Consider the following 13,204-nt stretch of genomic DNA (forward strand, 5'->3'; position numbering starts at 1 on the left):
GAGCAAGAGCGAGACCCCGTCTCTACTAAAAATAGAAAAATTATCTGGCCAACTAATATATATATATATATATATATATATATATATATATAAAAATTAGCCGGGTATGGTGGCGCATGCCTGTAGTCCCAGCTACTTGGGAGGCTGAGGCAGTAGGATCACTTAAGCCCAGGAGTTTGAGGTTGCTGTGAGCTAGGCTGACGCCACGGCACTCACTCTAGCCCGGGCAACAAAGCGAGACTCTGTCTCAAAAAAAAAAAAACAAAAAAAAACCCATTAAACTATTCAGTGGTCCTGCCTGGCAGTGGGCTGACAGCTGATTAGCTGATTTTTACTTTCTTCTTTTTGTTTATCTGTATTTATACATTCTTTTACAGTGAACAAAAAAAAAACCTTTGAAATATGTAAATGCCTACATATACATAGCTCTCTGGGACAAGAAATTCACAGTGTCTGGAAGAACTGGTTAGCTGGGAGCCAGGGGCAGGAGGGACATTTACTATTCATCACATCATCTTTTGCATCTTTTGAGTTTTTATTAAGTATATGTACTACTCATTCAAGAAATATTATCTGTTCAATACCAAAGTTTTGGACTCCTCCTCATATGGTTCTGTTTCCCAGTGCCACTGAGGGACACAAGCTTGGGAAAACCTGTATTTGACATACACACACCTGAGTAGCTCTTTCTTACTCTCCAAAAGCCAGGGTTCCAACAGCTTTGCTCCACCCATTAACAGATCTCCAGCAAAGCACTTCCTATTAGGCACATTCCAGTTCCTGCCTTCATCACAGAGGCTACTAGAGTACAGTTTTCTAGCCATAGTTTACTTTTCCTCACCTTTTGGACTTTCTGGAAAACTTCCACTCTGACCTGCCCTCCTGCTTTACCTCCCTTTCTATTCTCCACCCTCCAGTTCCCTCATCGTGCTGAAAGTCAATGATGTGCCAATTATAGAAACTGGAACCAAACTTTTGACAGCAAAACGGAATGTATAAATTACTTCACAAATATTAAAATTTAACCTAAAGGAACTTAGGCCAGACAGGCAAAGGATTATATTGGAGTATCTTTCCTACTAGACAGAGCTATTTTGAATTACTCTCTTTTTCAGCATCCTTAGCAAAAATAATCCCTGCAGGAGAATCAAAGTCATACTTCATAAATATTCTGGACTTTTGCAGGTGTTGATATCACACAATTTATACATTAAATAGCTCTTATAAAAATCAAAATGTATTTTCCAAACAACCAACCCCTGGAATTTCGCTACATCTAAAATGAAGAACCCCCTTTATATCTATTACTTTAGGCACTAGTTCATTGTGACTCAGAAGAATATTACTTACTGAGTCACTAGTACTTGCTTAACCTGATAATCAGTGTTTCCAGCCAATGCAGTTTCATTACACTGTAACACTAAACTGGAAAACAAGCAAACAAGATGTTCTTAGAACTGGACAACCCCACTGCCTCCAGATAATAGTTAACTGAACTAATAACCAACATTCATTGATCACCTCTGGTAAACAGAGCAAGCATGACACTAATTGCCAAGAAAGACCTTAGTCTCGGAAGTGAGAAGAAAACATACCTTGGTCACAACCCTCCCTATTTGTCCCAGCCCTGCCATAACCTTATCTCTTTATATCTATGCCTATTTCTTCAACCTACTACTAGAAAAGGATAGAGTTTCAAGTCAGTGGAAAGATAGCCAAAAGCTGACTACACAGCACAGAAATAGTATACACAGATTTCTATAATCACCACTTACAGATATAGGACCTTCCTCCCAAATACCCTAAAACTGCTGATTCTCAATTGTTCCTAAAGGATTAAAGAAGGCTGAAGAAAATTTGCTTAGCTCAAAGAGGCCAAAGAATTAAAAGGGCATGTCATGACAAGCAATTAGAATTGGTAACCACAATAAAGAAACTATTATCTGAGCTAGGAATTCTTCTTTGCCCTTTATTTGAGACCCTCTCTCCCTTCCCTCAGTTTGTTTTCAAAGGTTATTTTATGTTTTTACTGTATAAGTAATATCATACTATTGTTGGTCTACAGAACCCTAAATACAATGGTATTTGTTTTGCAACACAGTTTATTTTTTGGTGGTGTTAACAAGTTTACTCAAACAAATTCCTTTACCCAAAGCTCTACCAAGTTGATTCTTGGGACCAGACTCAACATAAGGCCAAAACAAACAGGAAAACCAGCCTAGGAAGTTCCCAAGGAAGCACTAACCCCTCACAGGTGTGGACGATTAATTAATGTAAGTAACTGATATAATTCTTGAAACTCCAGAAAGAATACATAAATGCTTTCAAAACATCCACTTGTATCAGTCTCATGGTTGAAGACACTTTAAAAAAAATAATCCATAATTATTTTAGGACGAAATTTTATTTCTTTCCACTCAATTGAGTAGTATTTACTGTGAAGAAGTCATTCATCAATTATACAGTTATCCAAAGATATTGCCATTCTGTAAAATATATCTGGATGAAATCAGTTTCATAAGTCATACCAAAAGAAAATCAAAATTTTTTAATTTTATTTATTTTTTCTTCTCTTTTATCCCTCAGCAAGTGTGAGAAATCAAATCTTTTTAGAAATATAATTTGTCTTTGTGTAAAAATAGTATTACTCCATTTGATCAACTGTTTATAAGACTGCTCAGAATTACTTTTATACCACCAAATCTACCTCTATTCTCCCTTTTAAAATAAATATGAAGCTAGAAGGACTCCGAGAATCCAAAATCACATAGAACTAAGCATGAAAAGTGGTATTCAAAGACTCCACGGCACAGTAAGTAGACTTTAAAGTTATAATGTAATTTCATGAATGTTAATAAATGCATGGCAGAATACATGTAGTCCCACCCAGTCATTCAGATTCAGATTGTCTTAAACGAGCCCCTGCTAGAGGCACCAGGTAATATGCTAGGTGTTTTAACTTAGGTCACTGAATTTATAACCAGTTCTAGGATAGCATGATCTTTCAAGATGGCTGGAGTAACTGAGAAAAATCACTAAGTAATCATCCAACAATTACAGATTATCCTATGTCCTAGAAGGCTAAAAGAACAAGACTATACCTATCAAATTGAACCTCATTCCCTACTCTCGAGTATAGATAAGGTATAAACCACCTAGAAATCATCTAAAAATTTAGTTGGAAACTGGAATGTTTAGCCTAAACACTTGGAGCCTTAACTGAGAATGAGGGAAGGCACAGGAGCTTCTTAAACTGCATCCTGCTTTCTTCCTACAGCAACTATCAAGACTAAATTTGGAGCCTATAGAGTGGTAGAAATGTCAAAACTTGGACTTAGCTATGTAGTAAGACTTATGTACAATTACCAATTTAGCATACTCCAGGTAAAAATAAGTACTTAATAGTCATATTGACCTTTTCCCAAAAAACTATTTAGCAATTGCTGCTGAATATGAACTGTCACATTATCCGAGCATTAAGAGCAACATAACAGGAAATATAACGTACCCCATAAAAATAGGACGGAAAGGAAGGGGGAAACCCTGTAAATTCAATTCAGGGTACTCCTTTTACAATTTTATACTCTATAATTTCTGGTATCGCCAATTTCAGCTACTAGAATATCTGAATTTGCTACCTCTGAACATCTATAAGGATCTTTGTTAGGCCAGGCACAGTGGCTCACACCTATAATCCTAGCATGTTAGGAAGCTAAAGCAGAAGGATTACTTGAGGCCAAGAAGTTCAAGACTCCATCACTACAACAAATAGAAAAATTAGCTGGGCGTGGTGGCATATGCCTGTAGTCTCAGCTACTAGGTAGGCTGAGGCAGGAGGATCACTTGAGCCCAGGAGTTTAAGGTTGCAGTGAGCTATGACGACTGTACTCTAGCTGGGGAACAGAGTGAGATCCTCAAAAAAAAAAAAAAATCTTTATTGTTTAAGAAAGATCTTTTGTGGCCCGGCGCGGTGGCTCACGCCTATAATCCTAGCACTCCGGGAGGCCGAGGAGGGAGGATCGCTCAAGGTCAGGAGTTCAAGACCAGCCTGAGCAAGAGCGAGACCCCATCTCTACAAAAACATACAAAGAAATTAGGCCGGGTGTGGTGGCTCATGCCTGTAATCCTAACACTCTGAGAGGCCGAGGCAGGTGGATCACTCGAGGTCAGGAGCTCGAGACTAGCCTGAGTCAGAGTGAGACCCTGTCTCTACTAAAAATAGAAAGGAATTACATGGACAGCTAAAAATATATATAGAAAAAATTAGCTGGGCATGGCGGCACATGCCTGTAGTCCCAGCTACTCGGGAGGCTGAGGCAGGAGGATCACTTGAGCCCAGGAGTTTGAGGTTGCTGTGAGCTAGGCTGACACCACGGCACTCTAGCCCGGGCAACAGAGCGAGACTCTGTCTCCAAAAAAAAAAAAAGATAGTTTCGCGATAGCCTAAAGCTCTAGGTCTAGATCCTAGAGCCAGAGAAGGTACCTTCTCTTAGGTCAGTTCTGACCTGATGATTTTCTTAAAAGGTTCCAAACAATTTGTTATTAATATTTATATTTAATGTTCATAATACTTGTGGCATGCTTTTAGGTTAATGTACATAAAACCATCATGTAAGACCTTTTAAATCTTTAATTAGAATGGAAATAAAACAGTAAGTTAGCAAAATAAAAATCTAGAGAAGAAATATAGCCCATTAATCTGGATTATAACAGGAGTAATATTTTATCCCTGCACAATGACAATGCTTGGATATATCCAAGTTATCTGAAATTCAATCTTATACATCAAACAACTTCTTCAGAACATTAGGTATTCTATGCCAAGTACTATCCTAGGGTTAACCAATAAAATTTAATGCTAACTTTGAGGGAATATATCATATACTAAGTCACATTACTTATAGAATCATATGCTAGGAATCTTTCCATTTGCAAAGGGCAATTCTAATCCTTGGTTTTGTAACCCACAGCAAAATAGGCTCTCTAATATTGTACTGGAGGGAGTAGCAACTGGTAACTGAGTAATATATACCAAAATTATAAATGCATAAATCCTCTGACCAAAATCTCCCACTTCTAGGAATCTGTCCTACAGATAAACTTGAAAATGTATAAAATGCCATTTTACAAAGTAATTTATAGCAGCACTGTTTATAAGAGCAAATTTTTGAAAACAACCTAAATCATTTGAGGACTGGTTAAATAAATTGTGGTATTTCCATATAATGAAATACCATGCAGCCTTAAAAAAGAGAAAGCTCTTTGTCCTGCTACAAAAAAACCCAAACTCCAAGATATAGTAAACACAAAAAGCAAAGAGCCGAAGTTATCTATAGTATTCTGTAATATGTATAAAAGGGTAGTGAGGGAGGAAGAGATGTATATGTAGAGAGATATAATATCTCTGCGACAGCCCCCCCCAAGAATGTTACTTGCTTAGGAACTGGGATTAGGTGGGTGGGCAATACAACAAAAGGAAGATTTTTCACTCTATATATTCCTTTAGTTTTTGAATTTTGAACCACGTAAATGTACTGTTTAGTTAAAACATTAAATTTAACCAATATATAACTTCTATAAATCCTAAAATACTATCTATATTTTTTATACATCACAATACAATATAATCTCACAAGATTATACTGTCACAGAATATAATCAGTAAGAGCCAGAAGGGTCTCTGAAAAATCTGAATCTATAAAAATCAATTTATAGATAAGAAAACTGTGGCACAAAGTTGTTAAATAATCTCACCAAAAGGATATAATTAGTAGGTGGCAAAGTACTGACTCCAATCCTAATCTATTCTCATGTATTTCTGCCACCCACAGTTTCTTAATTATCACAAGGAGCCAGCAAGTGGTGGCCAAGATTCTAGCTGCATCTTGGGGATAATATGAATGACAGCACTAGTGTGAGCTGATGTCCTAATCCCTGTAAGATACTGTTCAATGCACACAGAAAATCAGAGGGATAAAGTCTTACTTCTCAACTGGGTTACATTTTAGCAAAGTGCCAAGAGTACTAAAGATATGGGTACAAACATGGGGTGAGGAGTGGGGCTTCCTAAAAAGTCAATTACACTAGAAAATTTTAGAAAAATATTAAGCAACTTAACAATCAGGTAATTAAAAATTATTCTTACACTAAAACAAACACCAATATATTATGGCACAGGATATAGAATACACATAAATATTTAAGGTAAACATGACACTTCCACAGAATTTTTATGTTGTTTCTAATTGAGTCTGATCCAAGGGGCCTAGAAGTATACACATTCACTCTCAAACTCTTAAGAGGCAGGAAGTTTTGAGAACTACTACACCAAGGAAATTAAAAGAATGTTCTCAATGGCAGTGAAATAGGGTTGGAGCTAGACAGCCTATTCTTGCCACTGTGTAATCTTAGATCACTTACTTAAATCTTGAGCTCAGAGCCTCAGTTTCTTCATCTGTAAAATGTGGTCAATATCACTTAGCTTGTAGTTTTGTTGCAAGGATTGGAGATAATATGTATATTAAACAAACTGCCTAGGCTCTAGAAGGATTATAATAAACAATGGCTACTATTATAGCCATCACAAACCTATCAGGATCTTCATTTGACTGTCTAACCATTCATTTGGTTTCAACTTGGAGAAAAAACAAGGCAGGCAATAGATATTTATAAGCCCTCCCAGTTAGCCACAGAAATAGGCCAATAGGATAAAATTACCTAAGCAAACAGTTTATTATACTCACATATTTCATTTCAAACTTCTTAGCCAACATTTCCACTTCTTCCCTCTCCTGATGCTCATCATTAAATGGGTCTTCCGTGTGAATGAGCTTCTTCTGATTTAAGGTGAATGGGAAAAGAAATAGAAGTATTAATATTACTGCAACTATTATTTTTATATATTGGTTATTGTTATATATCAACTACTTCCATTATATTTTAATATAATTGAATGTACAATTATACTAAAAAATGTTCTATGTGTTATATAATTGTATTAATATTGTCAGAGTTGTATAGTTAAATTTAATCAATAATGAAAGATGATCTTTCCTAATACGAGTAAGTCATTAGAAGTAACTAAAAATAAAGGTTCATAGCAAAACATATTTGCAGTTTTAATAGACTCACTCATATATATTACACATTCCACAGGTTTTTAGTGGCTAAGAACTCAACAATCCAAATTGTCTTCTCCTGCAAAATGATCATATGGTCACCCTCATCCAAGTAACAAGGGGAAAAAACCCACAAACTTTAGGTAAAAAAATGAAAATCCCACTTATAACTCTAGTTTGCCATTTTCCCTAACAAAGATTAACTGTTTTGGTCAGAAAATGCTTCTAAAAGAATCTCTAGATTATTAATTGGGGTCAATGTTTAATTATCTGCCTGGGAATTATCAGTTGAGCATCTGTAGCTACTACAGCTATTAGAGACTCAGTGTGAACAATCTCTCTATCATCAATATCCTGACAATCGATATCCATTCAGGGAATACACAATACTTGTAAACAAAGCTAGAAAAGTGAAATAGCTGTTAAAAGATTATATTACTATGGCTTCCTTCTAGCAGAGAGGAGTGATAGTTTAATATAATACATGGTTTAAAAACATGCACACACAGAGCTAGGATCCACCCATTTACCAAAACAAACAAAAAGATAAATCACATCCTCAAATTTCCTGTTAGCAGACACATTTTATACATATGGTTTTTCAACATACAAAGAATTCAAAACAAGGAGTTATTTATAGATAAAAATACTATTTTTATCCAGTTTCAGAAGATTGATTAGAAAGGTAAAAAGAGGAAGGTTAGATGTTTTTACTGAAGTCTAATCTTCAAGTAATTAAAAACGAAAGTATATTACAGCTGAAATACTAGATACAGATTCAGCTGACCCCGAGTGGCATGAAAAAATGCAGACGGAATGATTTGCCCACTTTGGAATTGAGATACTTCATCCTGGATAGAAAGGCTGAGATATGATCAGTCTAAAAAACATGACAGAAAAACATGGACAGAATGAACACAATTCATCATACTTGGGACATCACAATAAAGGACTACTCCTTAAAGCTTAAAGGAGTTAATTTTAGAATCAATTTTTTAAATTATGGTAATAAATAATTAAATCCTGTATCCCAATAGAGTTACCAATGGAAAACATAAACATGATCCAAAAGGAAATAAACTACTGAGAATAAACTGATAAGGAAATAAGGAATACTAAGCACATTCAGGGTATAGCCTTAACTTGAGACTAAAGTTAAGGACTGATCAACCGCCATAGCTTGCTCTTTCATGCACTGGGAAGTCCAAATACTAGGTCTTACTATGGGTGTGACCCATTTTATATGTGTAAATATAAACACGTGGATGTACATTTTTCATAAGGGTCATCTTACATGGCATTCTAAAATATTTTATGTACTTTATATAAGCATCAAAAGTAAATCTTAGGCTGGGCGTTGTGGCTCATGCCTGTAATCCTAGCACTCTGGGAGGCTGAGGCGAGCGGATCGTTTTGAGCTCAGGAGTTCGAGACCAGCCTGAGCAAGAGCAAGACCCCATCTCTACTGGGAAAAAAAAAAAATAGAAAGAAATTAGCTGGACAACTGAAAAAAAAATACATATATAAAAAATTAGTCAGGGCCGGGAGCAGTGACTCACGCCTGTAATCCTAGCACTCTGGGAGGCCGAGGCAGGTGGATCGCTCGAGGTCAGGAGTTCGAGACCAGCCTGAGCAACAGTGAGACCTCGTCTCTACTAAAAATAGAAAGAAATTATCTGGCCAACTAAAATGTATTTATAAAAAAAAAAATTAGTCAGGCATGGTGGCGCATGCCTGTAGTTCCAACTACTTGGGAGGCTGAGGCAGAAGGATAGCTTGAGTCCAGGAGTTTGAGGTTGCTGTGAGCTAGGCTGACGCCTAGGCACTCTAGCCCATGCAACAGAGTGAGACTCTGTCTCAAAAAAAACCAAAAAAGTAAATCTTTTAATTATTCTTGACAATCTATAAAAAATTTTTAAAAACGGACTCATTTTCTTTATAGTTACTAACCCTCCTCTCCAATCAAGACTAAGTTAGTGTCTTTGTTTTTTCAGGTAAAAAAAAAATCTCAAAATCACCAACTGCCCACATTCAAAACTGATGCAGTAATTTTGTTCTTTGATCTTAGTTCAACACCATTTTTAGGAGATCTATCACAAATCTTATCCAAAATATGCAATATTATAAACAATGAAATACCACAGAATTCTCAAATAGCATAGTTACATTAACACTATAATCACTTATTTTCTTTTTTACAATAAATGTTCAATTAATCATGTTCACAAAAGGGTGTTCTGGTTAGCTGATTTTCTGGTGTACTAAGCGTTAAAAAAGTTTTCTTTAGTATCAATCACTGCCAAACTTATTTCTAAAATGCAATATTACCCTTTAGCCAGAAATGGTTAACAAATTAATCTTTCAGAATAGGGATGATTCCAATACCTGTCATCATTCTAAACCACCTCTATCACAGCACAGGACTGCATAAAGATAACAAGATTAAGGGTTAGCTAACCTGTGGTTTTGTTTTTCATATTTTCCAAGCATAAGCTTATTTAATCGTCCTTTTCCTCATTAACAAAAATAGAGCATAGAAAACGTTCAGATTGCATTCTGGTTAGTCAGGGTTTTACTGTTGATTTAGTATTTATGAAGGGCTGATTTAAACGTACCCTAATATAGACAGCATCCACATGTAACACTTTTTTTTTTCTTTACACAGCTCCACATCCATCAACTTTGGGATCTGGAACTAAAATCTCATTCAGAAAGAAATTTTACAAGATCTCCTTTCCTTCCCTGTTTATTTTCAGCCTACTACAAGGTATACTGTTCAATTACAATAACTCAAAATTAAAACTATTTTGAAAATATTACAACATCCCTAAAAATAAATGGACTCTCCTTCAGAGGGAAGGAAAAACCAGATTTGGGAACCACCACTTTCCAGACAAATTCTAATGTTCACATTTTACTTTCTGATGGTCTCTCTTCAGGATTTCCATTCATGGATCCAGAACAATTTTACTTAAAGAGATGTCTTCACTTTCTTATGCAATAAATATATTCACTGCGAGTAATTATAGAAAAATGTGGCAAATCTTTGTTGCAAAGGTGTACTGTATAAACAATGGATTTTTTTGTTCAGTGGAATAGGACAAAAGAGGTATGGCTGAATATTCAACGAGAAAATTGGACCAATAAACTCCTAAATTGATAGTGTAAATACAAAATTTAAATGGAATTATTCATCTTTCTCTTATTGCATGAGAGTAGTAGTTCTGGTATTCTCAAGTTAACAAAGCTAAGGTGTCAAAATAAACTTTTTTCCTAAACTTTCTCTTTTATAATTAAAAGATACATGTCTATTATTAATTTACCATGGCACGGGAGTATTACAGCATAAAGAGTTGTAAGAGAGGACTTTGTATTTCTACTATGACTCTAATTTTACTTCATTTTGGCAGGATCCTCTAAATTTAAACTGTGTTAAGTTACTTGCAAGAAATTTTGTTTTACTAAGGATTGGTACTACTATGGAAAGAAGTACCAATAAAATTTCATACATGGAGTTCTGCTGAATTAAACTAGGTAAACCATGTACAGTGCTCGCTTAGAGCTATGTCTAGCACATAGTAAGAACTTAGTAAATGTTAGCTATTATTATATATTTTTACCCAAAGATAATGCTTTTCACCTGTACTTTATACAAATTGCAAACCTACTTAGAAAAGCAGGTCAAATACAATTTATTTGAAAAATGCTCCAATCCAATGTTTTCAATACTTTTTTGGGAAAAAAATGACATCACATTTATAAAGAGGAGCAGTAAAACTAGTCTAAAGGGCAATATATTATGTGGAAGTGACCAAAATGATCTAAACCCTTAGAAATTCATCTTGACTGAAAACAGTTTAGTAAAGATTTGACCATACATTTGTAAATAATAATCAAAAAATTAGCTGGCCATAAAATAAACAAAATCTAGTGACACTGTTTAACATGATACTTCTGACTAAGGAGTCACCACCTCAACTATAAAGACAGTTGAGGATGAAAACAAAACAAGTGACTGTCTAGAGTCCATTAGACCTATGCTAAAGCAAAACCTAAAAAGGGCATAATTGCTCAACAACAGAGAAAATTGTTCTTTCTTTACTATTACTCTATCATTTCCCGTACTAACTTAACTTTTAAAGATCCATCAGCCTACAACAATAAAAATTAAAATTACCAACAAACCCCTGTCCTATCTCCATTGTTCACCAATTACATCAAAAGTATTCTTACATATTTTCAATAAAGTTTGTAAAAATTCAAAGCTAAGTGTTTTTATCATTCTCCAAAAATTTCAATGGCCAAATACAATATCCTCCTATAATCTAATGCTACACACTCAAATAAGAATATAATGGGTAGGTGCCAAATAAAACAGGAGACACCTTCCCATTCAATTACAACATGAACTCCACAGAAAGCAAAGCTAAAAATGTTTACCAATACTAACGCAAGGGAGAAAAATACGTAACCGGATAACCAACCCGCTTCTACATTCCTAAAGTGGAATCCTTAGTCTCTTAAAATCTTTAATTACTCTTAAAGCCCCTTCAATTAAAAAAAATATCACACGCACGCAAGCACACCTCAGCAGCCACGGCGCCCCGCATAACAAATAGTGATGAGGATGAGGATGATAGGGATTACACAATCTCTCTGCTTCAGAGTGGGGGGCGTGTCCCCCAAGGTTTTCTCTTCCTTTCTACCGGAACAACAGCTGGAGCGCCACATGGAGAACCCCAGCCGCACGGCTTGCAGGGCCCCAAGATTTTGGGTGGGGAGCAGAAAGGAAAGGAGGAAAATCTGAGGTTTCGAAAGGTGTAGAGGAAAACAGGCTTGGCGCGGTGCTGGGAGCGAATGCGGGCAGCGGGGTGTCGGCGCGGCCGGGTGAGAGCCTCGGTAACCCCGGGGAGCGGAGCAAAGCAGCGCTCACCGCCCCGTCCACCCGCTCGGCCCCTGCCCCCTCCACCCCACCCTCGGGGCGACCAGGACGTGCTCCGTGGGCGCCCGAAGGTGCAAACCAGCTGGGGAAGGCGGCGGGTCCTGAGGCTCCCGGGGTCTGGGGCAGGAGGGAGGAATCTTCTGTACCCGTTGTTCTCCGCACAGCAGCAGCTCCGGGTAACTGAACTCCACGCAGCTTTCGTCGGTGGGGTCCTTGAGCACCAGCTCCAGGCGCACTGTCTCCCTCGGCGGCCGCGGCGGCTGCTCTGCCCGGGAAGCTGACTCCCGCAGCGGGGGCGGCTGCAAGGGCAGCTGCGGGGGCGGCGGCGGCGGCTCGGGCCGCGGGGGCTCGCGCTGCAGCGACATGGGCGGCTCGGCTCGGCTGACCTCGCGCTGGGGGAGCGGCTTCTCCCGCGGCGGGGGCTGCGCGTCCGAGCGGGGGGCAGGATCCCGCGGGGCCGGCGGCTCCGCCCGGGCCGGCTCGCGGTACGGCTGCGGCTCCAGCCGGGGGGGCTCGCGGGGGTACTCGGGTTCGCGCTCAGCTCCTGGGTACTCGGCCTCGCGCCGCCTCACCGGTGACAAGCTAATGAACGCTACTCTGCGCGGCTCCGCCATCCCCACTGTTCTGGCCCTCGGCTTTCGCTCGAGCCGGCGCTCGCTTCTACGCCGCCTTGCGTGCCTGCCCGCCCTTTCCTTTGCTCTCCGTCGTTTTTCTTCCCTCCACCACCCTCAGCCGTCTCCGCCGGCGCCACGGTGAGTGCGGACCGTGCCCCCGTCCCCGCTACTATGTTCTGATGGGTTCCGCCGCCATCGCCAGGGTCGCCGCAGCCGCCATGTTGGATCCCCCACATAAATAGAAGCAGGCCGCTGAGCGGGCGCATGCGCAGAGAGGAGACGCTCGCGTCCACTGTCGTGGCTGTTGCTCAGTTTTCCTCTTTTCCTCCCAACAGTCTGGAGTCCAGACAGGTCGGCGGAAGTGACGTCACGGAACGACCTGTTTCCTTGGAAACGGAGACGCCGTCTGCGCCCTTCCTCAAAGGGAGGGTTCTGGCGTTTCCCTAGGAGCTTCCTATTCGCACCCGGAAACCGAAGGCGCGTTTGGAGCTTCGAAGGGCAAGCGTCGCGATGTGCTTGGGACCGACCCA

The 13,204-nt window shown here is 38.9% G+C and overlaps 1 protein-coding gene across 4 annotated transcripts in view; it reads right to left on the bottom strand.

Annotated features, from left to right (window-relative positions):
- UBN2 (ubinuclein 2) overlaps window positions 1–12,891 on the bottom strand; it is a 73,296-nt gene extending 60,405 nt beyond the window's left edge. For 3 of the 4 annotated variants that reach the window (XM_045565309.1, XM_045565311.1, XM_045565308.1), the window contains exons 1-2: window positions 12,207–12,891; window positions 6,744–6,836 (exon numbers count right to left, since the gene is read on the bottom strand). In XM_045565309.1, the coding sequence (XP_045421265.1) occupies window positions 6,744–6,836; window positions 12,207–12,674 (561 nt within the window). In that variant the 5' untranslated portion in view covers window positions 12,675–12,891. Of the gene's footprint in view, window positions 1–6,743; window positions 6,837–11,704; window positions 11,830–12,206 lie in introns of those variants that run through there. The other variant, XM_045565310.1, reaches the window with a different exon arrangement.
- Between the last annotated feature and the right edge of the window lie 313 nt (window positions 12,892–13,204).

Source organism: Lemur catta, chromosome 11 (genome assembly GCF_020740605.2).
Source record: "Lemur catta isolate mLemCat1 chromosome 11, mLemCat1.pri, whole genome shotgun sequence".
Lineage (NCBI taxonomy): Eukaryota > Metazoa > Chordata > Mammalia > Primates > Lemuridae > Lemur > Lemur catta.